This window comes from Aquarana catesbeiana, linkage group LG03 (genome assembly GCF_042186555.1).
Source record: "Aquarana catesbeiana isolate 2022-GZ linkage group LG03, ASM4218655v1, whole genome shotgun sequence".
NCBI classification, from domain to species: domain Eukaryota; kingdom Metazoa; phylum Chordata; class Amphibia; order Anura; family Ranidae; genus Aquarana; species Aquarana catesbeiana.
In genome coordinates, this window is record NC_133326.1 from 188,060,774 (window position 1) to 188,076,977 (window position 16,204).

General features: G+C 42.0%; 1 protein-coding gene across 5 annotated transcripts in view; it reads right to left on the bottom strand.

The window, feature by feature from the left end:
• ATXN7L1 (ataxin 7 like 1) overlaps window positions 1-16,204 on the bottom strand; it is a 208,627-nt gene that overhangs the window by 83,072 nt on the left and 109,351 nt on the right. For all 5 annotated transcript variants that reach the window (XR_012242831.1, XM_073619654.1, XM_073619651.1 and 2 more), the window contains one exon: window positions 4,275-4,500. Coding sequence is in view for 4 of the 5 variants with exons in the window: in XM_073619654.1 (XP_073475755.1) it covers window positions 4,275-4,500 (226 nt within the window). In the remaining variant the exon portion in view is untranslated. The remainder of the gene's footprint in view (window positions 1-4,274; window positions 4,501-16,204) is intronic.

Here is a 16,204-nt window from a genome sequence, read left to right on the forward strand (position 1 = left end):
CCACATCCCTGTCCTCTACAAAGCCAATACAACTATTTGTTGTTACAAGGAATTTGGAGCAGGCAGTACCCATTACCGGCATGATTAGGTAATCCATCTAATGTTAGGCTCTTCTAAACATACGGTAATATGATCTGGTACAGTAGGAAGTGCCAATTCCCTTATTGACAAATTGGGTTTACATGTATCTGAGCAACCACATCAAGACCAAACAGATAAACATAGATTAAACAATGCCGAAAGGAAGAGACTAGATTTTTACACGGGCGATTCCTTTGCCTAATGTAGGAAAAAATTTCAGTAGGGGAACCACCACTGTGCATCAAGTAGACTACAACATTTACATGGGAAACAGGCACTGGGGATATGCATGATGCCTTAGGAAAGGACACCCAACTGAAGTCTGTTTTGCAACTGCAACTGAGGGGAAGTTTTAAAAAGAAAACTGTATAATATACATACGAACACTCCATTTTCCCAGAAAAACAGACCTGTAATGAAGAAATATGTAGGATGCCATTGTTAACCTCTTTCTGAAAATGATAGTTACCTACAGTCTTTAGCTTCAAACCTTTCTGTGCTACTGACCTGAAACATACACTATATTGTCAAAAGTATTGGGACGCCTGCCTTTACATGAACTTTAATGGCATCCCAGTCTTAGTCTGTAAGGTTCAATATTGAGTTGGCCCACTCTTTGCAGCTATAACAGCTTAAACTCCTCTGGGAAGGCTGTCCACAAGGTTTAGCAGTGTGTCTATGGGAATGTTTAACCATTCTTCCAGAAGCACATTTGTGAGGTTAGGCACTGATGTTGGACGAGAAGGCCTGGCTCGCAGTCTCCGCTCTAATTCATCCCAAAGGTGTTCTTTTGGGTTGAGGTCAGGACTCTGTGCAGGCAAGTCAAGTTCCTCCACCCCAACCTCGCTCATCCAGGTCCTTATGGACGTTGCTTTGCACACTGGTCCAAATCATTTGGTGGGGTGTCGGGGGGGGGGGGCAATTATGATGTGGGGTTATCAGGGGTTGGGCTTGGCCCCTTAGTTCCATTGAAGGGAACGCTTAAAAAGTCAGCATACCAAGACATTTTTGACAATTTCATGCTCCCAACTTTGTGGGAACAGTTTGGGGATGGCCCCTTTCTGTTCCAACATGACTGCGCACCAGTGCACAAAGCAAGGTCCATAAAGACATGGATGAGTGAGTTTAGGGTGGAAGAACTTGACTGGCCTGCAGAGTCATGACCTAAACCCGATAGAACACCTTTGGGATGAATTAGAGTGGAGACTGCGAGCCAGGCCTTCTCATCCAACATCAGTGTCTGACCTCACAAATGTGCTTGTGGAAGAATGGTCAAACATTCCCATAGACACACTCCTAAACCTTGTGGACAGCCTTCCCAGAAGAGTTGAAGCTGTTATAGCTGCAAAGTGTGGGCCAACTCAGTATTGAACCCTACGAACTAAGACTGGGATGCCATTAAAGTTCATGTGTGTGTAAAGGCAGGCATCCCAATACCTTTGGTAATATAGTGTACATGCAGAACGGGGAAGTATGTGAAATCAGGACTCTTTATCTGCATACTTACTATGGGTCAATAACAAACTATTTAAACAGAGGATCATCCTAATATCTAGGGAACTAGATTTTTTAGGTGGAGCAGTCAGCAATGAATGTCTCCATAATTCCTCAGTAATAGTTTATTTTGCATGAGGGTCAACTATGGTTTAGTGTCAAATGTTCGCCAAGTGGCTATCTGTAAGCCTGCCTCTTGTAGAAGCTTTGGAAAAGGCATCCATTGACCCTTGTATCTTTATCATGCAAATCCTTGTGACCACTTTTTGCAGCAGACTGCAAAGCTTTATTCATCTTTTCGTTTTAATTTTATAATCTGGAAGTCAGCTCTCTTTATGCACAGTTCATTTTCCACTTTTGTGAAGAGTGCTCCTTGCGGATAGTGGGTAATTAGTCATCAAGAAAGTCACTTCTCTTGAACTGAAAGGATGATAAGGACTCGGCTACTACAAATACTGAGTTAGACAAGAAGTCCAAAATAAAAGAGCAAATTCTATCAGGAATCCAAATCATACGTCATATCACATTAATTCTACTGCAATGTGGAGAATATATTAAAATACTCACTAGCGCAGTCAACTTGTCATCAACAAAATCCTAGCAAGCATGAATATATGGACAGACAACCCCCTATATTTTACCTTTTACATGTTCAGCTGGTAATAAAAGTTATACAACAGCTCTAAACCCATCACTACATACCTGGCATTTGAAAAATCCAAGTAAAATTAAAAACATTTTATAATTAACACATTCAAATATTAATTTTGTAATCTACCTCCATTGCCTTAGCTGGATTCCAATGTCTACAGCTTACAATTTCTTGGGTATTGAAAACTAATAATGGGAATGGACCTCTATTTTTTGGTTAACTGAATTGAAAGTAGTAATAATTAAAAAAAACTAGGTACCAATCCATAGATCAACAGTAATTGTGGGTGAGCAGAAATGGGCATCTGTAAAATGTGTCAACCTACTGCAATCAAAATATCTATATATAGAGTTTTAGTGGATGGAAATTCAATCCATACATTGGTGGATCTTATATGTGGAAACTGCAAGAAAAAAGGAATGCACTCGCCGGGGACTAGATCTGACAAATGTTTGTGTTATTACTGTATTGTAGCACTGTACCGGTCTGAAGGAAGAGAAAGGTATGTACTACAAAAATGAAAAAGTACAGCACAGTTGATCATGAAGAAATTCACTTTTAACAGATACCATATAAAATTATAATAAAATGCAAATTACAAACATGTGGGTACAAGGACACATAAGCATATTCCCAGTCATAGGTCCTTCCAACACCAGACAATCCTCTCAAAGCCAGCAAATGACTGCTAATGAATGTAAACTGCTCAACACCAGTGGTTTTAGGAACTCCAGAATGTGGCTTGCTGGATGTCCCTTAAGAGGACTGCAAACAGAGGAACTCTAACCCTGGGTGCACTGCATTTTGGGGTATCTGCCCCTGCATCTGACTGTTGAAAGTGCAGGTGGCCCAAAACGCATAGGAGGCACAGTACTGCGTAAGCCTAGAAAGTTCTAAACCGAAACGGTTTGCATTCCCCAGCTCTTCTCTTTACCTTCACTGAGAGGATTAAAGAGGAAGTAATAAACACTGCCAGACAGCTGTTCATTCAGAGCGCATGCGCCGATGACGTCATCAGGGGCATACGCAGTATATATATCTCAAACGGTTTAGGAGAAATTTACAGTACCTATTGGTAAGCCTTAATATAGGCTTACCAATAGGTACAAACAATCCAGGGAAGTTTACTTCCTCTTTAAGTCTGGGATCAGGACTAAATTCTTGGAACTCCTGATATTTTGTTAAGTTCTTTGCATTTTGTAAGATTATTTCTTACTGCACGCAATCAGATGTGCTCTGCCCTTTTGTTTTGGCAGAATCTTGTATTTTTCCCATAACTTTACTGTGATTTTGCAATCTATCGAAAAACTCTATGAGAAGAGCAGGGGGGCGCCCCCCTAATCCATGCGCCTGGCCCCTAATCTACATGCGGGGCGCTGGACGCATGGATTCCAATGGGGGTTTTTATTTTTGAAGCACATGATTAGAGCCTGAGGCTCTAATTTTCTTCAAAAAAGGGTGGGCTCGGGGGGCAGAGCACTACCCCCCGAGCCCACCCACTTGTGTGACAATAGCAAATTAATATTTGCTATTGTCTTCCTGCTTCTCCTCCCGCCCAATCAGAAAGCGGGAGGAGTGCGATTGGCCAAGAGGAGAAGCGACTGTATTGGCCAGTACCGGCGGCGGAGAAGATTTACAGGGAGATCCGGAAGTTGGCCGCCGTCATTGGCTCTGCATCCGCCAGGGGTGAGGTGGTTTGTTTGATGCCCTCCCCCCCAGCCTTTGTTGGTGCCAAGACTGTCTGTAGCATGTATACTGCAAATTAATTTGCGACCCAAGCATTTGTTTATGCATGACACTGTTCAAAAGACATTGCAAGATGGTTGCTTTGTGCTTGTATGTGTGACAGTTCCCTGGTGTCTATGGTCTGCCTAAAGGTTTTAGCAAGCACAGATAGCACAAGTAATTCTTTCTGGAGTGACATAACCTACTAAAACCGCACAAATTATAACAACCAGTAATCTGAATTAGAAAAATACTGGGCAACTAGAAACAAAGCATATATAATGAACTATACCTAATTACTGGTGTTCTCTTTTATACTCACCATGGTTTATCTCTTGACACTTTAGAAGAGAACACTGTGTGTTGTTTGTTGTTGGAGGTAAGTAGATTGTCTTTGGGCGCTTTGAATGGCTTTGAGTTACTGCTGACAGGGTTATGGCTGCTGATACAGGTTTTCGGTTTCATCTGTACGTGTGATGCTCTGTTGGAGTTGGAAGGAGGAGAAGTCGGAGATGGGGAAGGTTTGCACATTGAACCGTGTCTTCTTTCTGTAAAAGGATAATACAATTTTATAATGTGGTTCACAGGTCTACCCCAGTCAAACAGGTTAATTCACAGGTGAAATCCACATAGAGCTATTTTGTAAAATGATGTAGGTATTCTTGTACTCCAGCCACCATTGATAACTACATGACTATTATGAAGGTTGGTAATACTTTTCAATACATGCAATTCTGCAGTCTCTATATCATAAGCCGGCCTCCTGTCTGCTCTCTTAGGCCCCTTTCACACTTATACGACTTCAAAGTTGCGCGATTTTAACGCGATTTTGTGGCCGATACTTTGCTGCGATTTTGCCGTGATTTTACCGCAATTTTGCAGCGATTTTACCTCGATTTGGGAGCAGTACTACTTTGTACGACTTTGCCACAACTTAGCATTAACCATTATCAGCTTGTGCTTACAAAGTAGTGCTGAAATCGTGTCTATATTATTCAGGTACGATTTGCATGCTACTTGAGGGTTTAACATTGAGGTCTATGGAGTACAAATCGTATGGAAGTTGGACCAAAGTAGTGCAGGGACTACTTTGAAGTCGGCACAACTTAAAGTCGTGCCAATATGAATGGTAGTCATTGAAAATCATGGAGAATGACTTGTCATACGATTTTGCAGTACAAAAACGTGGGACAAGTCCTATAAGTGTGAAAGGGGCCTTAAGGTAGAGCTAAAGGTAAAACCTTTTTTTTTTTCATTTTACATAAAGTAAGGGATAGTTATAAACCCTATAAAATATTTATTTTTTTGTCATATTTGTCCCATTGGGGAGATTTCCCTTCACCTCCTGTCCCAAAGCAAAACCAGAAATTGAGGGGAAATCCATCCAAAATGAGGGAAATCCCTGGCTTTTATCAGAGTCATTAGAGCTAGTGTCCTCATTTGAAGATCTGCCCTGTATTCCAGTTCTGGTGACAACTTAAAATTTGGGATTTTCTTTTATTTTCAATCTTGATAATGGTAAACAGGACAAATAAAGGTGGTGACTCTCCTTAACAGGAGCACAGACAGCAATAAAAGGCTGTGTTCTAATCCCTCTCCCTTCCAACCAAAACAAAAAAACACATGTTGCCTTTAAATTTACTTTAAAGTGGATCTTCACCCTCACGGAAGACCTCCCTCCTTTTCACTATCCTCTCCCTTCCACTGCTGGAAAAGGGATTTTTTTTTTATCCATTAATAAAGTTTGGGCCTGCCTCTTTGACTTTAATTTGCCTAGGCAAATGTCCTGCAAAGTCCTCCTTTTGACTCCTGGGATCTAGCATAATCAGAAGGTATGCTGGCAGCGTGGGACTGAGAGGTGGCGGAGTACAAGAGGATCCCACAGAGACAATGCCAGATCCTATGGGTGGGTATCAGAAATGTGCCACCTGGACCACCCAGTAAGCAGGGGGAGAGGCAGTCGAAGATCCTCATTAAAGTGGTAGTGAAGCCCAATACTAAACTACTCTTAAAAACAATGCCTCCCCTCTACCTATCCTGCACCATCAAATAGGGGGTGGAGCAGGGCTACCTAGTCATATGCAAATACCGATTGCCCGTATTCGTATAAGTATTTATGCAATGGTAGGAGCAGATAGTTTTGAGTCCTGGTGCCTAACTGGCAGCCTGAGGGCCACACACAGCCCTTCGATGGTAATGGAATCATTCGTTTGTAAAGAGGCTATAATAACAGTTATCTCCGGTCTCTGTCTTCTGTAGTGTGTCTCCAACCATCCCTGTTGCATGTCTGCAGTCTCTGATCATCTCCTCTAGTATGTCTGAAGTCTCTTATATTATTCTGTCAAATACTTATTACTCGTGGCCCTTGGGAGGTGTCAGGGGCCACAGTTGAGGCCTCCACACTTTGCAAGTTGACAACCACCGCCCTAGATTGTCTGTTGTACAATGAATGTGTTACTTTGTTTGGCATGCGTTAATTATGGGTTCAAACTTCTAGAAATTCAAATTTAAAACCCCAATCTACTACCAATACCATTCTCTATCTACTGATTATCTTGTAAGATTAATTTTTTATTATTCATTTAAAATATAGCATGCAATTTTTACAGCATGTTCAAATTGACAAAGTGTAATGCCTTCAACTGTTTACTAGGAATGAATTCAGTTCACACTTAAAAATGTATTAGGAGATTTCCCAGACTACAGAATGACTGTGCTAAATGGTATAATGATAGACATCTGATCTGACCATCACATCAGCTTTTATGCGATGATTATTGACAAATAGAATGGTATATTAACGAGACCCTAAGGAATAAAATGGCGGTCATTGCAACTTTTTATGTTATATGGTATTTGCACAACAATTTTTCAAACACGTTTTTTATTTTTGAAAAAAAAGTTTCATGAATTAAAAAAATAACTAAACAGTAAAGTTAGCCCAATTTTTTTGTATACTGTGAAAGATGATGTTACTCGGAGTAAATGGATACCTAACATGTCACACTTTAAAATTGCGCACACTTGTGGAATGGCGCCAAACTTTGGTACTTAAAAATCTCCATAAGCGAAGCTTTAAATTTTTTTTATGGGTTACTAGTTTAGAGTTACAGAGGAGGTCTAGTGCTAGAGGTCTCTCGCTCTAATGCATACGGCAATACCTCACGTGTGATTTGAACTCCGTTTACATATGCAGGCGCGACTTACGCGTGTTTGCTTCTGTGTGCAAGAACATGGGGACGGGGGCGCTTTAAATGTTTTTTTGGGGGGTTTTTGTTTAATTTACTTGAATTTTTTTATACTTACACTCTTTACTCTTTAAATTATTTTTTTTATCACTTTTATTACTATTACAAAGAATGTAAACATCCCTTGTAATAGGAATGGTGCGTGACAAGTCCTCTTTATGGAAAGAGTCGTCTTTATGGACAGATGTGGGGTCTTAGAGATCTCTCCTCCAGGCTGGAAAGATTAAGATAAAAAAAAAAAAACAAAAAACAAGAATGATCTTTCTTTCCAGCCGAGTTTCCGGCTTTGTTTACTTCCACCGGCTGGACGTGACGTCATAACGTCACGCCCGGGATTCCAAAAGTCAGAGATGACTGGGGACCATATGGTCACCGGAAATCTCTACAATTAACACTCGGCGGCGATCGATTCTTTCTTCGGTTCACTGAACGTACGGGCGAGCCTGGAGAAGCACCGGAGGGCGGTGGGGGGGGGATGTCCCCTCCCGCCACCTGTAAAAACGATCAACAGGCCAAACTGGTGCTATGGTTGTTCTTACCGTGCACAGAATCGCTGGCTGTAAAAGATGATATCTGAATAATGCCTGCAGCAGTCAGATATCAAAAAAAAAAAAGTACCCGGGCAATGTTTATCAACAGGCTCAGCCTCTGAAACAGAAAGATAAAAAGAAACATTTCTTCTTTTTGTATATTTCTGTTTATTCATCTACAGATCAAAGGGATGAACTTTGATTTGCAGATGAAGTCAGTTTAAAGCAACCTGTCAAGTAAAAAAAGTGTTTTTTTTTTTATTAAATGTGCCTCTGTTTATCCCCTTATTAACCCTCAATTCACTCTAATCAGCCTTAATTAACTTTTCATTCACTTCCTTCTCCATTTAATTATCATTTTCATGATTTTTTTTTTTTGTTCACTTTTATTTTATAAACTTTTATGGAAACCTTTTTTTTTGTTTGCTTTGTTCGTTAATATTTTTACATCTTTACATATATTTACAAGTTTCACATTGAAAAATAGCGCCAAAAAAAAAAAATAAATAAAGTATTTCATTTGTAAATAACTTTTCAATGCTTTGCACCATTGCTGACAGCTGACGTGTAAACAAAACAGCTGCGGTAGGTATCAGTTATTGGTATTTGCGAGTACTAAAAAAAAAATAATATCTGTACTCGTACACAAAATGGTATCGGTGCATTCCTAGCTTATAAATCAGACATCAGCCACTCCCACTGCGAACCATGGTTCTCAGCTAGAAAGCAGTGTGTCATGTAATTACTCCAGAGTGAATTGAGGTATTTTGTAAAATTGCCTGGAACTGTTATTTAAATCATTGTGCACGTATATCTTGCACTGCCTCAAATAAAAGCTCTGTAAAAGTATGAATTATTTACAGTGGATAATACTGCAAAAGTACAGCTGGGATATAAATGTTCTTCACACTATGAACTTCATTACTACACAAAATCCACAGCCAGATATCACCTTAGATTGACAAGTACATAGAGAAACACGCTAAGAGGTCAGCCACTCGTAGTACTTGATGATGAACGAATAATACAGCTCTCTGCGAGGTGGGTAAATAGGATGACAGGTTGAGCCGAATGGATTTATTAACTATGGCCAAGTATTTGCAGTTATAAGGTCCCTCCTGTCACTCTTGCATTAATGACAAACTGATCTGTAAAAATTGAAGGCACTTCCAACTCAGATGAAATTAGATGCTGAAAATAGCACCTGGCGGACAAGGATCAACCATGAAAACAGTGATGGGAACTATAGAAGTAACTATGAGAACTTGCAAGAAACACTGCAAAATATACTGGACCTCATTTATCGCAGTGTCTGACAGCTTTCTGTGTAACTTATAATCACAAGCTTTACTTTTTATACCTTCAGTGCAATGTCAAAAATGAAAAGGATAACGTGACTGGTTGCTTTGAGCAGCTGACAGCTCCAAATTCAGTTTGATAAATGACCCATATCAAACAATGTTCCCACCATAAATGTCGGGTTTGCAGACATCAATGTGTTCTACTGTTATTACAGCAAAACAACGATCACACAAATGCTGCAAACTTTTAAAACATAAATGTTATAACAGAGGATAACAGACTAATAAAAAAAAATGGCAGACTAAATAAAACATAACTGCTTAAGGCCCCTTTCACACAAGCTTTCCAATCAAGTCCGCCTGTCAGTTTTTCAGGCGGACCTGATTGGACACTCCATTCACTCCTATGGAGCGGCGGACGTCAGCGATGACATGTCCTCTGACACCTGCTGCTTTTTGATTTTAGAATGCATTAAGATCAAAAAGCCTTCTGCCTTTACAACCACTTTAAAGCTGGGTACACGGGCCGAATGTCGGTAGACAACAAAAAAAAACAAAAACAACATTCAGCCTGTGGCATGCTTAGTACAGCGGCTCCGACCGGAGCTGTCAGTTTGTGTTCACGAATAAGAACTGTAATGCCGCGTACACACGGTCGGAATTTCCGACAACAAATGTTCGATGTGAGCTTGTTGTTGGAAATTCCGACCGTGTGTTGGCTCCATCGGACATTTGTTGTCGGAATTTCCGTCAACAAAAATTTGAGAGCTGAATCTCAAATTTTCCGACAACAAAATCTATTGTCGTAAATTCCGATCGTGTGTACACAATTCCATGCATGCTCGGAATCAAGCAGTGGAGCCGCGCTGGCTATTGAACCTAATTTTTTCTCGGCTTGTCGTACGTCACCACGTTCTTGGCGATCGGAATTTCCGACAACATTTGTGCGACTGTGTGTATGCAAGACAAGTTTGAGCCGACATCTGTCGGAAATAAATCCAGGATTTTGTTGTCAGAATGTCTGATCGTCTGTACGCGGCATTAGTGTGTATCAGGCTTAAAGTGATTGTAAAGTCTCGTTTTGTTTTTTCTGTTAAAAATATTAAACATGTTATACTTACCTGCACTGTGCAGTGGATTAGCTTCCTCTTCTCGGGTCCCACGCTGGCACTCCTGGCCCCTCCCTCCCTGTGAGTGCCCCTACAGCAAGCAGCTTGCTATGGGGGCACCCGGCCTAGTCTCCTTTCTCTCCTCATTGGCTGGCTGAATTTGATTGACAGCAACAGGAGCCAATGACATTGTGCTGCTGTCTCAGTCAATGAGGAGGGGAGTACCAGGCAGCTGAGACAATACTACAACAGCGCTGGATAGAGCTGGGGCTCAGGCAAGTATGAGGGGGGTTGCTGCACACGGAATGCTTTTTATCCTAATGCATAGAATGCATTAAGATAAAAAAAACCTTCTGCCTTCACTTTAAGCCTGGTACACACAGGCTGAATATCAGCCCATATGTACAGCAGCTTGTCCAGCTTCTCTCGAGTGGGCATGCTGGAAAAACAACAGTCGACCGACATCCGATCAGCGCATACAACCAATGACATTGCATAGTTAGTACAGTGAGCTCCTCGCAAGCTCCTCAGTTTTTTTTTGTTCAGCCCACTGGGTTGAATGAAAAAAAAAAACTGTCAGTGTGTACCGGGCATTGGGTTACAAAAGATAAAAAGGCAGATTAGATTAAAATTATACAGACAGAAACAAACACATAGATCTTGCCCTTTGTGGCCGTTATCTTTCTAATCTTTTACATCACAATGTGAATGATTTCCAGTTATAAAAGGCTAGTGTAAAAAAAAAAAAAAAAATCAACATCTTGCAGAGATATCAACATTCTTTATACTATGGTTACACTGCTACTGTTACAAGTAACACACGTGGTAAAGGAAAATCCCTTTAGAGATGAAAATAGCAAAATGTTTGTCTCTTCCCAGTCAAAGGTGCTGTCCCTGGGCATCAGGATGTGCCAAGGTAGCAGCTTGAAAGATTTAAACTAGTCCCTAACAAAGTAGGCCTCAGCTACTAAAAACAGGGCCAGATTTATATAAATAACGCTACATTTAGAAATTCACATTTTCAATATGTTCACAGTTTAGATAAGAGGGAGAGTGCTTCAAGAGCTCACACCTGTAGAAAGGAAGCATAGAGAAATAAAGGACAGATGGAATTCTAGATATGAAGTGTAAAGAGCAGTGAGATGAACCAACAAGTGGCTTGAGTACCACATGGTGGTCTGTTCACATTTGAATGGAACTTTCCTACTGCTGTTCACCCCTAGAAGCGGAGTTCCACTCGTTTTTATCCACTCGCCTCCAGACTTTCTCTAGCAGTAACACTGCTCAGGCCTTGTGCTATGGTCCTTCAGACCATCTAACACAGCATCCCTGTGTTCATGTACCAACACTGTACCTCTGTCAGCCCTTTCTTTCTTGCAGCTCTCTGCTGATCTGGCCAACAGTCTGTTCTGTCGCAGACATGCACACTTCTGGCTTCTCTCTTACAACCACATGACTCCCTGGGAGAGAGGAGCTCCAATTTACAGTTCAGACTATAACAGGTGTAACATCAGCCTGCCGCTGCATGGCAAGACCCAGATACAGGATTAGAGACCTCTCCCCACCCAAATCTCTCAGAAGTCGCCAAACTCCAGACCGTGATTTGGTAATTACAAGACCTGGAGAGAACAAAAAGCTTAGTTTTCACCACTCCGAACTATACACCCCTAGAGCCCCTAACTCTGAATATGTGACAATCCTGTTGCTAGGCGTCGTCCTAATCTGCCACTTCCTTCTCCGCGGAGCTGTTACTTCTCTTCATCCCTAGCGTTGCCTCCTGGGAAACGGGGCGCGCTGTCTTCTGGGACATGTGTGTGTCCCAGAAGACAGCCGCCCATTTACAAAGCGCCGCACGACTCGCGCATGTGCGGTAGGAAACGGGCAGTGAAGTCTCAAGGCTCCACTGCCTGTTTCACTTCATTAGGATGGCGGCGCCGGCAACCGATTCGATGGACGGATCGGCCTCGGGGGGCCGACATCGCGGGCTCCCTGGACAGGTAAATGTCCTTATTAAAAGTCAGCAGCTACAGTGTTTGTAGCTGCTGACTTTTAAGGAAAAAAAAAGTTCACTTATTCACTGAACTCTGTGAATGAATGACACGGCTCGCTGGGCGGAGCCCCACACCCCCATGGTGAGGTGGGTGAGCGGGGCTGATGTATTAGTAACATATTAAACTCTGAATATGGGTGTAACGTAACATGTTACTAAATGTGAACCAGTGGTCGTCAACTTTAAAGTAATAGGGGGCCTTGTGTTCTCCCCCCAACGCTTACAGAGGGCCGCACAATAATAGTACACTTTTGTTGGGGTCTATTGCATCAAATGAGGCAGCTTATTCAAAAGCTGATCAAAGCTTTTGGTGCTGTTGCATTTTATGCAGCATACGACAACACTAAGGTTCCTTTCACACTTGTGCCTTTGTAATCTTGAGGTCCTCAAGTCGCACCAAAGTCAGACCAAAGTAGTGCAGGGACTAGTTTGAAGTCACTGCGACTTGAGGACGCACAGATGTGAATGGTACTCATTGGAAATCATGGGGTACAACTTGTCATGCAACTTTGCAGTCCCAAGTCGCACAAGTGTGAAAGGGGCCTAAGGAGAGAGTTGGTGTACAATGAGCCCTATCGTTGGTGTCTGTGGCAACTAGCAAAACCCCCAGTGTTATCAGTGGATGCAATAACAATCCCCCAGCATTGGTGTTAGCTGTCACAATAATAACTCCTAGCATTTGTCTAAGGGACCGCAAGAATATTAACCCCCAACACAGGTGTCAGAGACCGCAATAATTATTCCCATCATTGGTGTAAGTGACGGCATCATTAACCCCCAGAATTGGTGTCAGTAATAACCCATGGCAATGAGGTCAGCTGACGCAATAATAAATCCTACATTGATGCTAAGTTGCAGTGCTATTAACACCCCCCACCCCCACTGGAGGTTAGTAACAGTGTGTCGGTGCCGTCTTTTCACTCCCCAAGGCCAGGAGATAACTCTGCCTCACAGTATAGTCTATTTCAGTGCTGAGAGCTGGAACCCAGCAAGCTTTTCGTGGCCCAGCACCCAACTGCCTCTCTTGTGCCCAGTTGGTGGTGAACCCAGCCCAACACATGGTGCCATGAGAGCCAGGCGGCCCACATATTGGCCAACAGAGCTCTAGACCAGGATCCTGATTTTTAAGGACACAGTGCTGAAAAGCATGCAGGCCCTTATCAACATAGGACTGTTTCATAGCCAAGGGCAAATCAGCCCATAAGCCTGGTGTTCTAGGCTGTTACATAGTTACATAGTAGGTGAGGTTGAAAAAAGACACAAGTCCATCAAGTCCCTATGTGTGTGATTATGTGTCAGTATTACATTACATATCCCTGTATATTGCGGTCATTCAGGTGATTATCTAATAGTTTCTTGAAGCTATCAATGCTCCCCGCTGAGACCACCGCCTGTGGAAGGGAATTCCACATCCTACCGCTCTTACATTAAAGAACCCTCTACGTAGTTTAAGGTTAAACCTCTTTTCTTCTAATTGTAATGACTGGCCACGAGTCTTATTAAACTCTCTTCTGCGAAAAAGTTTTATCCCTATTGTGGGGTCACCAGTACAGTATTTGTAAATTGAAATCATATCCCCTCTCAAGCGTCTCTTCTCCAGAGAGAATAAGTTCAGTGCTCGCAACCTTTCCTCATAACTAATATCCTCCAGACCCTTTATTAGCTTTGTTGCACTTCTTTGTACTCGCTCCATTTCCAGTACGTCCCTCCTGAGGACTGGTGCCCAGAACTGGACAGCATACTCCAGGTGCGGGCGGACCAGAGTCTTGTAGAGCGGGAGAATTATCGTTTTATCTCTGCAGTTGATCCCCCTTTTAATGCATGCCAATATTCTGTTTGCTTTATTAGCAGCAGCTTGGCATTGCATGCCATTGCTGAGCCTATCATCCACTAGGACCCCCAGGTCCTTTTCCATCCTGGATTCCCCCAGAGGTTCTCCCCCCAGTGTATAGATTGCATTCATATTTTTGCCACCCAAATGCATTATTTTACATTTTTCTACATTGAACCTCATTTGCCATGTAGTCGCCCACCCCATTAATTTGTTCAGGTCTTTTTGCAAGATTTCCACATCCTGCGGAGAAGTTATTGCCCTGCTTAGCTTAGTATCGTCTGCAAATACAGAGATTGAACTGTTTATCCCATCCTCCAGGTCGCTTATGAACAAATTAAATAGGATTGGTCCCAGCACAGAACCCTGGGGAACCCCACTACCCACCCCTGACCATTCTGAGTACTCCCCATTTATCACCACCCTCTGAACACGCCCTTGTAGCCAGTTTTCAATCCATGTACTCACCCTATGGTCCATGCCAACGCACCTTATTTTGTACAGTAAACGTTTATGGGGAACTGTGTCAAATGCTTTTTGCAAAATCCAGATACACCACGTCTACGGGCCTTCCTTTATCTAGATGGCAACTCACCTCCTCATAGAAGGTTAATAGATTGGTTTGGCAAGAACGATTCTTCATGAATCCATGCTGATTACTGCTAATGATATCATTCTTATTACTAAAATCTTGTATATAGTCCCTTATCATCCCCTCCAAGAGTTTACATACTATTGATGTTAGGCTAACTGGTCTGTAATTCCCAGGGATGTTTTTTGGGCCCTTTTTAAATATTGGTGCTACATTGGCTTTTCTCCAATCAGCTGGTACCATTCCAGTCAATAGACTGTCTGTAAAAATTAGGAACAACGGTCTGGCAATCACCTGACTGAGTTCCCTAAGTACCCTCGGATGCAAGCCATCTGGTCCCGGTGATTTATTAATGTTAAGTTTCTCAAGTCTAATTTTAATTCCGTCCTCTGTTAACCATGTAGGTGCTTCCTGTGTTGTGTCATGAGGATAAACACTGCAGTTTTGGTTACTGAAGCCCCCCGATTCACTCGTGAAGACTGAGGAGAAGAATAAATTCAATACCTTTGCCATCTCCCCATCCTTTGTAACCAGATGTCCTTCCTCATTCTTTATGGGGCCAATATGGTCTGTCCTCCCTTTTTTACTGTTTACATACTTAAAGAATTTCTTGGGATTTTTTTTTGCTCTCCTCCGCTATGTGTCTTTCATGTTCTATCTTAGCCATCCTAATTGCACCCTTACATTTCTTATTGCATTCTTTATAAATTCTGAATGCTGTGGATGATCCCTCAACCTTGTATTTTTTGAAGGCCTTCTCCTTTGCTTTTATATGCATTTTTACATTGGAGTTAAGCCATCCAGGATGTTTGTTCGCTCTTTTAAATTTATTACCCAATGGGATACATTGGCTAATGCCCTTATTTAATATGCTCTTAAAGCAAACCCATCTCTCCTCCGTATTCTTTGTTCCTAATATTTTATCCCAATTTATGCCTTTTAGCAAGGTTTGTAGTTTAGGGAAGTTGGCTCTTTTGAAATTCAGTGTCTTTGTGTTCCCTTCATGTCTCCTATTTGTGTGATTTATACTGAAACTAATTGACCTGTGATCGCTGTTACCTAAATTGCCCCGTATTTCCACATCTGTTATCAGGTCTGTATTGTTGGTAATCAGTAGATCTAGTAATGTTTTATTTCTAGTTGGTGCGTCTACCATCTGACCCATAAAATTGTCCTGCAAGACACTAAGGAACTGGCGAGCCTTAAATGAATGCACGGTTCCCTCTGCCCAGTCTATGTCTGGATAATTAAAATCCCCCATTATGATAACACTTCCCATCCTTGCTGCTAATCCAATTTGTGATAGGAGATCCGTCTCCACTTCCTCCCTCAGGTTAGGGGGCCTATAGCATACTCCCAGTATTATTTTCCCCTTAGCTTCATCCCTTTGGAGCTCTACCCATAAAGATTCCACCTCCTCCCTAGCCCCCTCAGTGATGTCATCTCTCACATTCACTTGTACATTATTCTTGATATATAAGCATACCCCTCCCCCTTTTTTACCCTCTCTGTCCTTGCGGTATAGGGTATACCCTTGAATGTTTGCCAGCCAATCATGAGAGCTGTTGAACCAGGTCTCTGAAATTCCCAT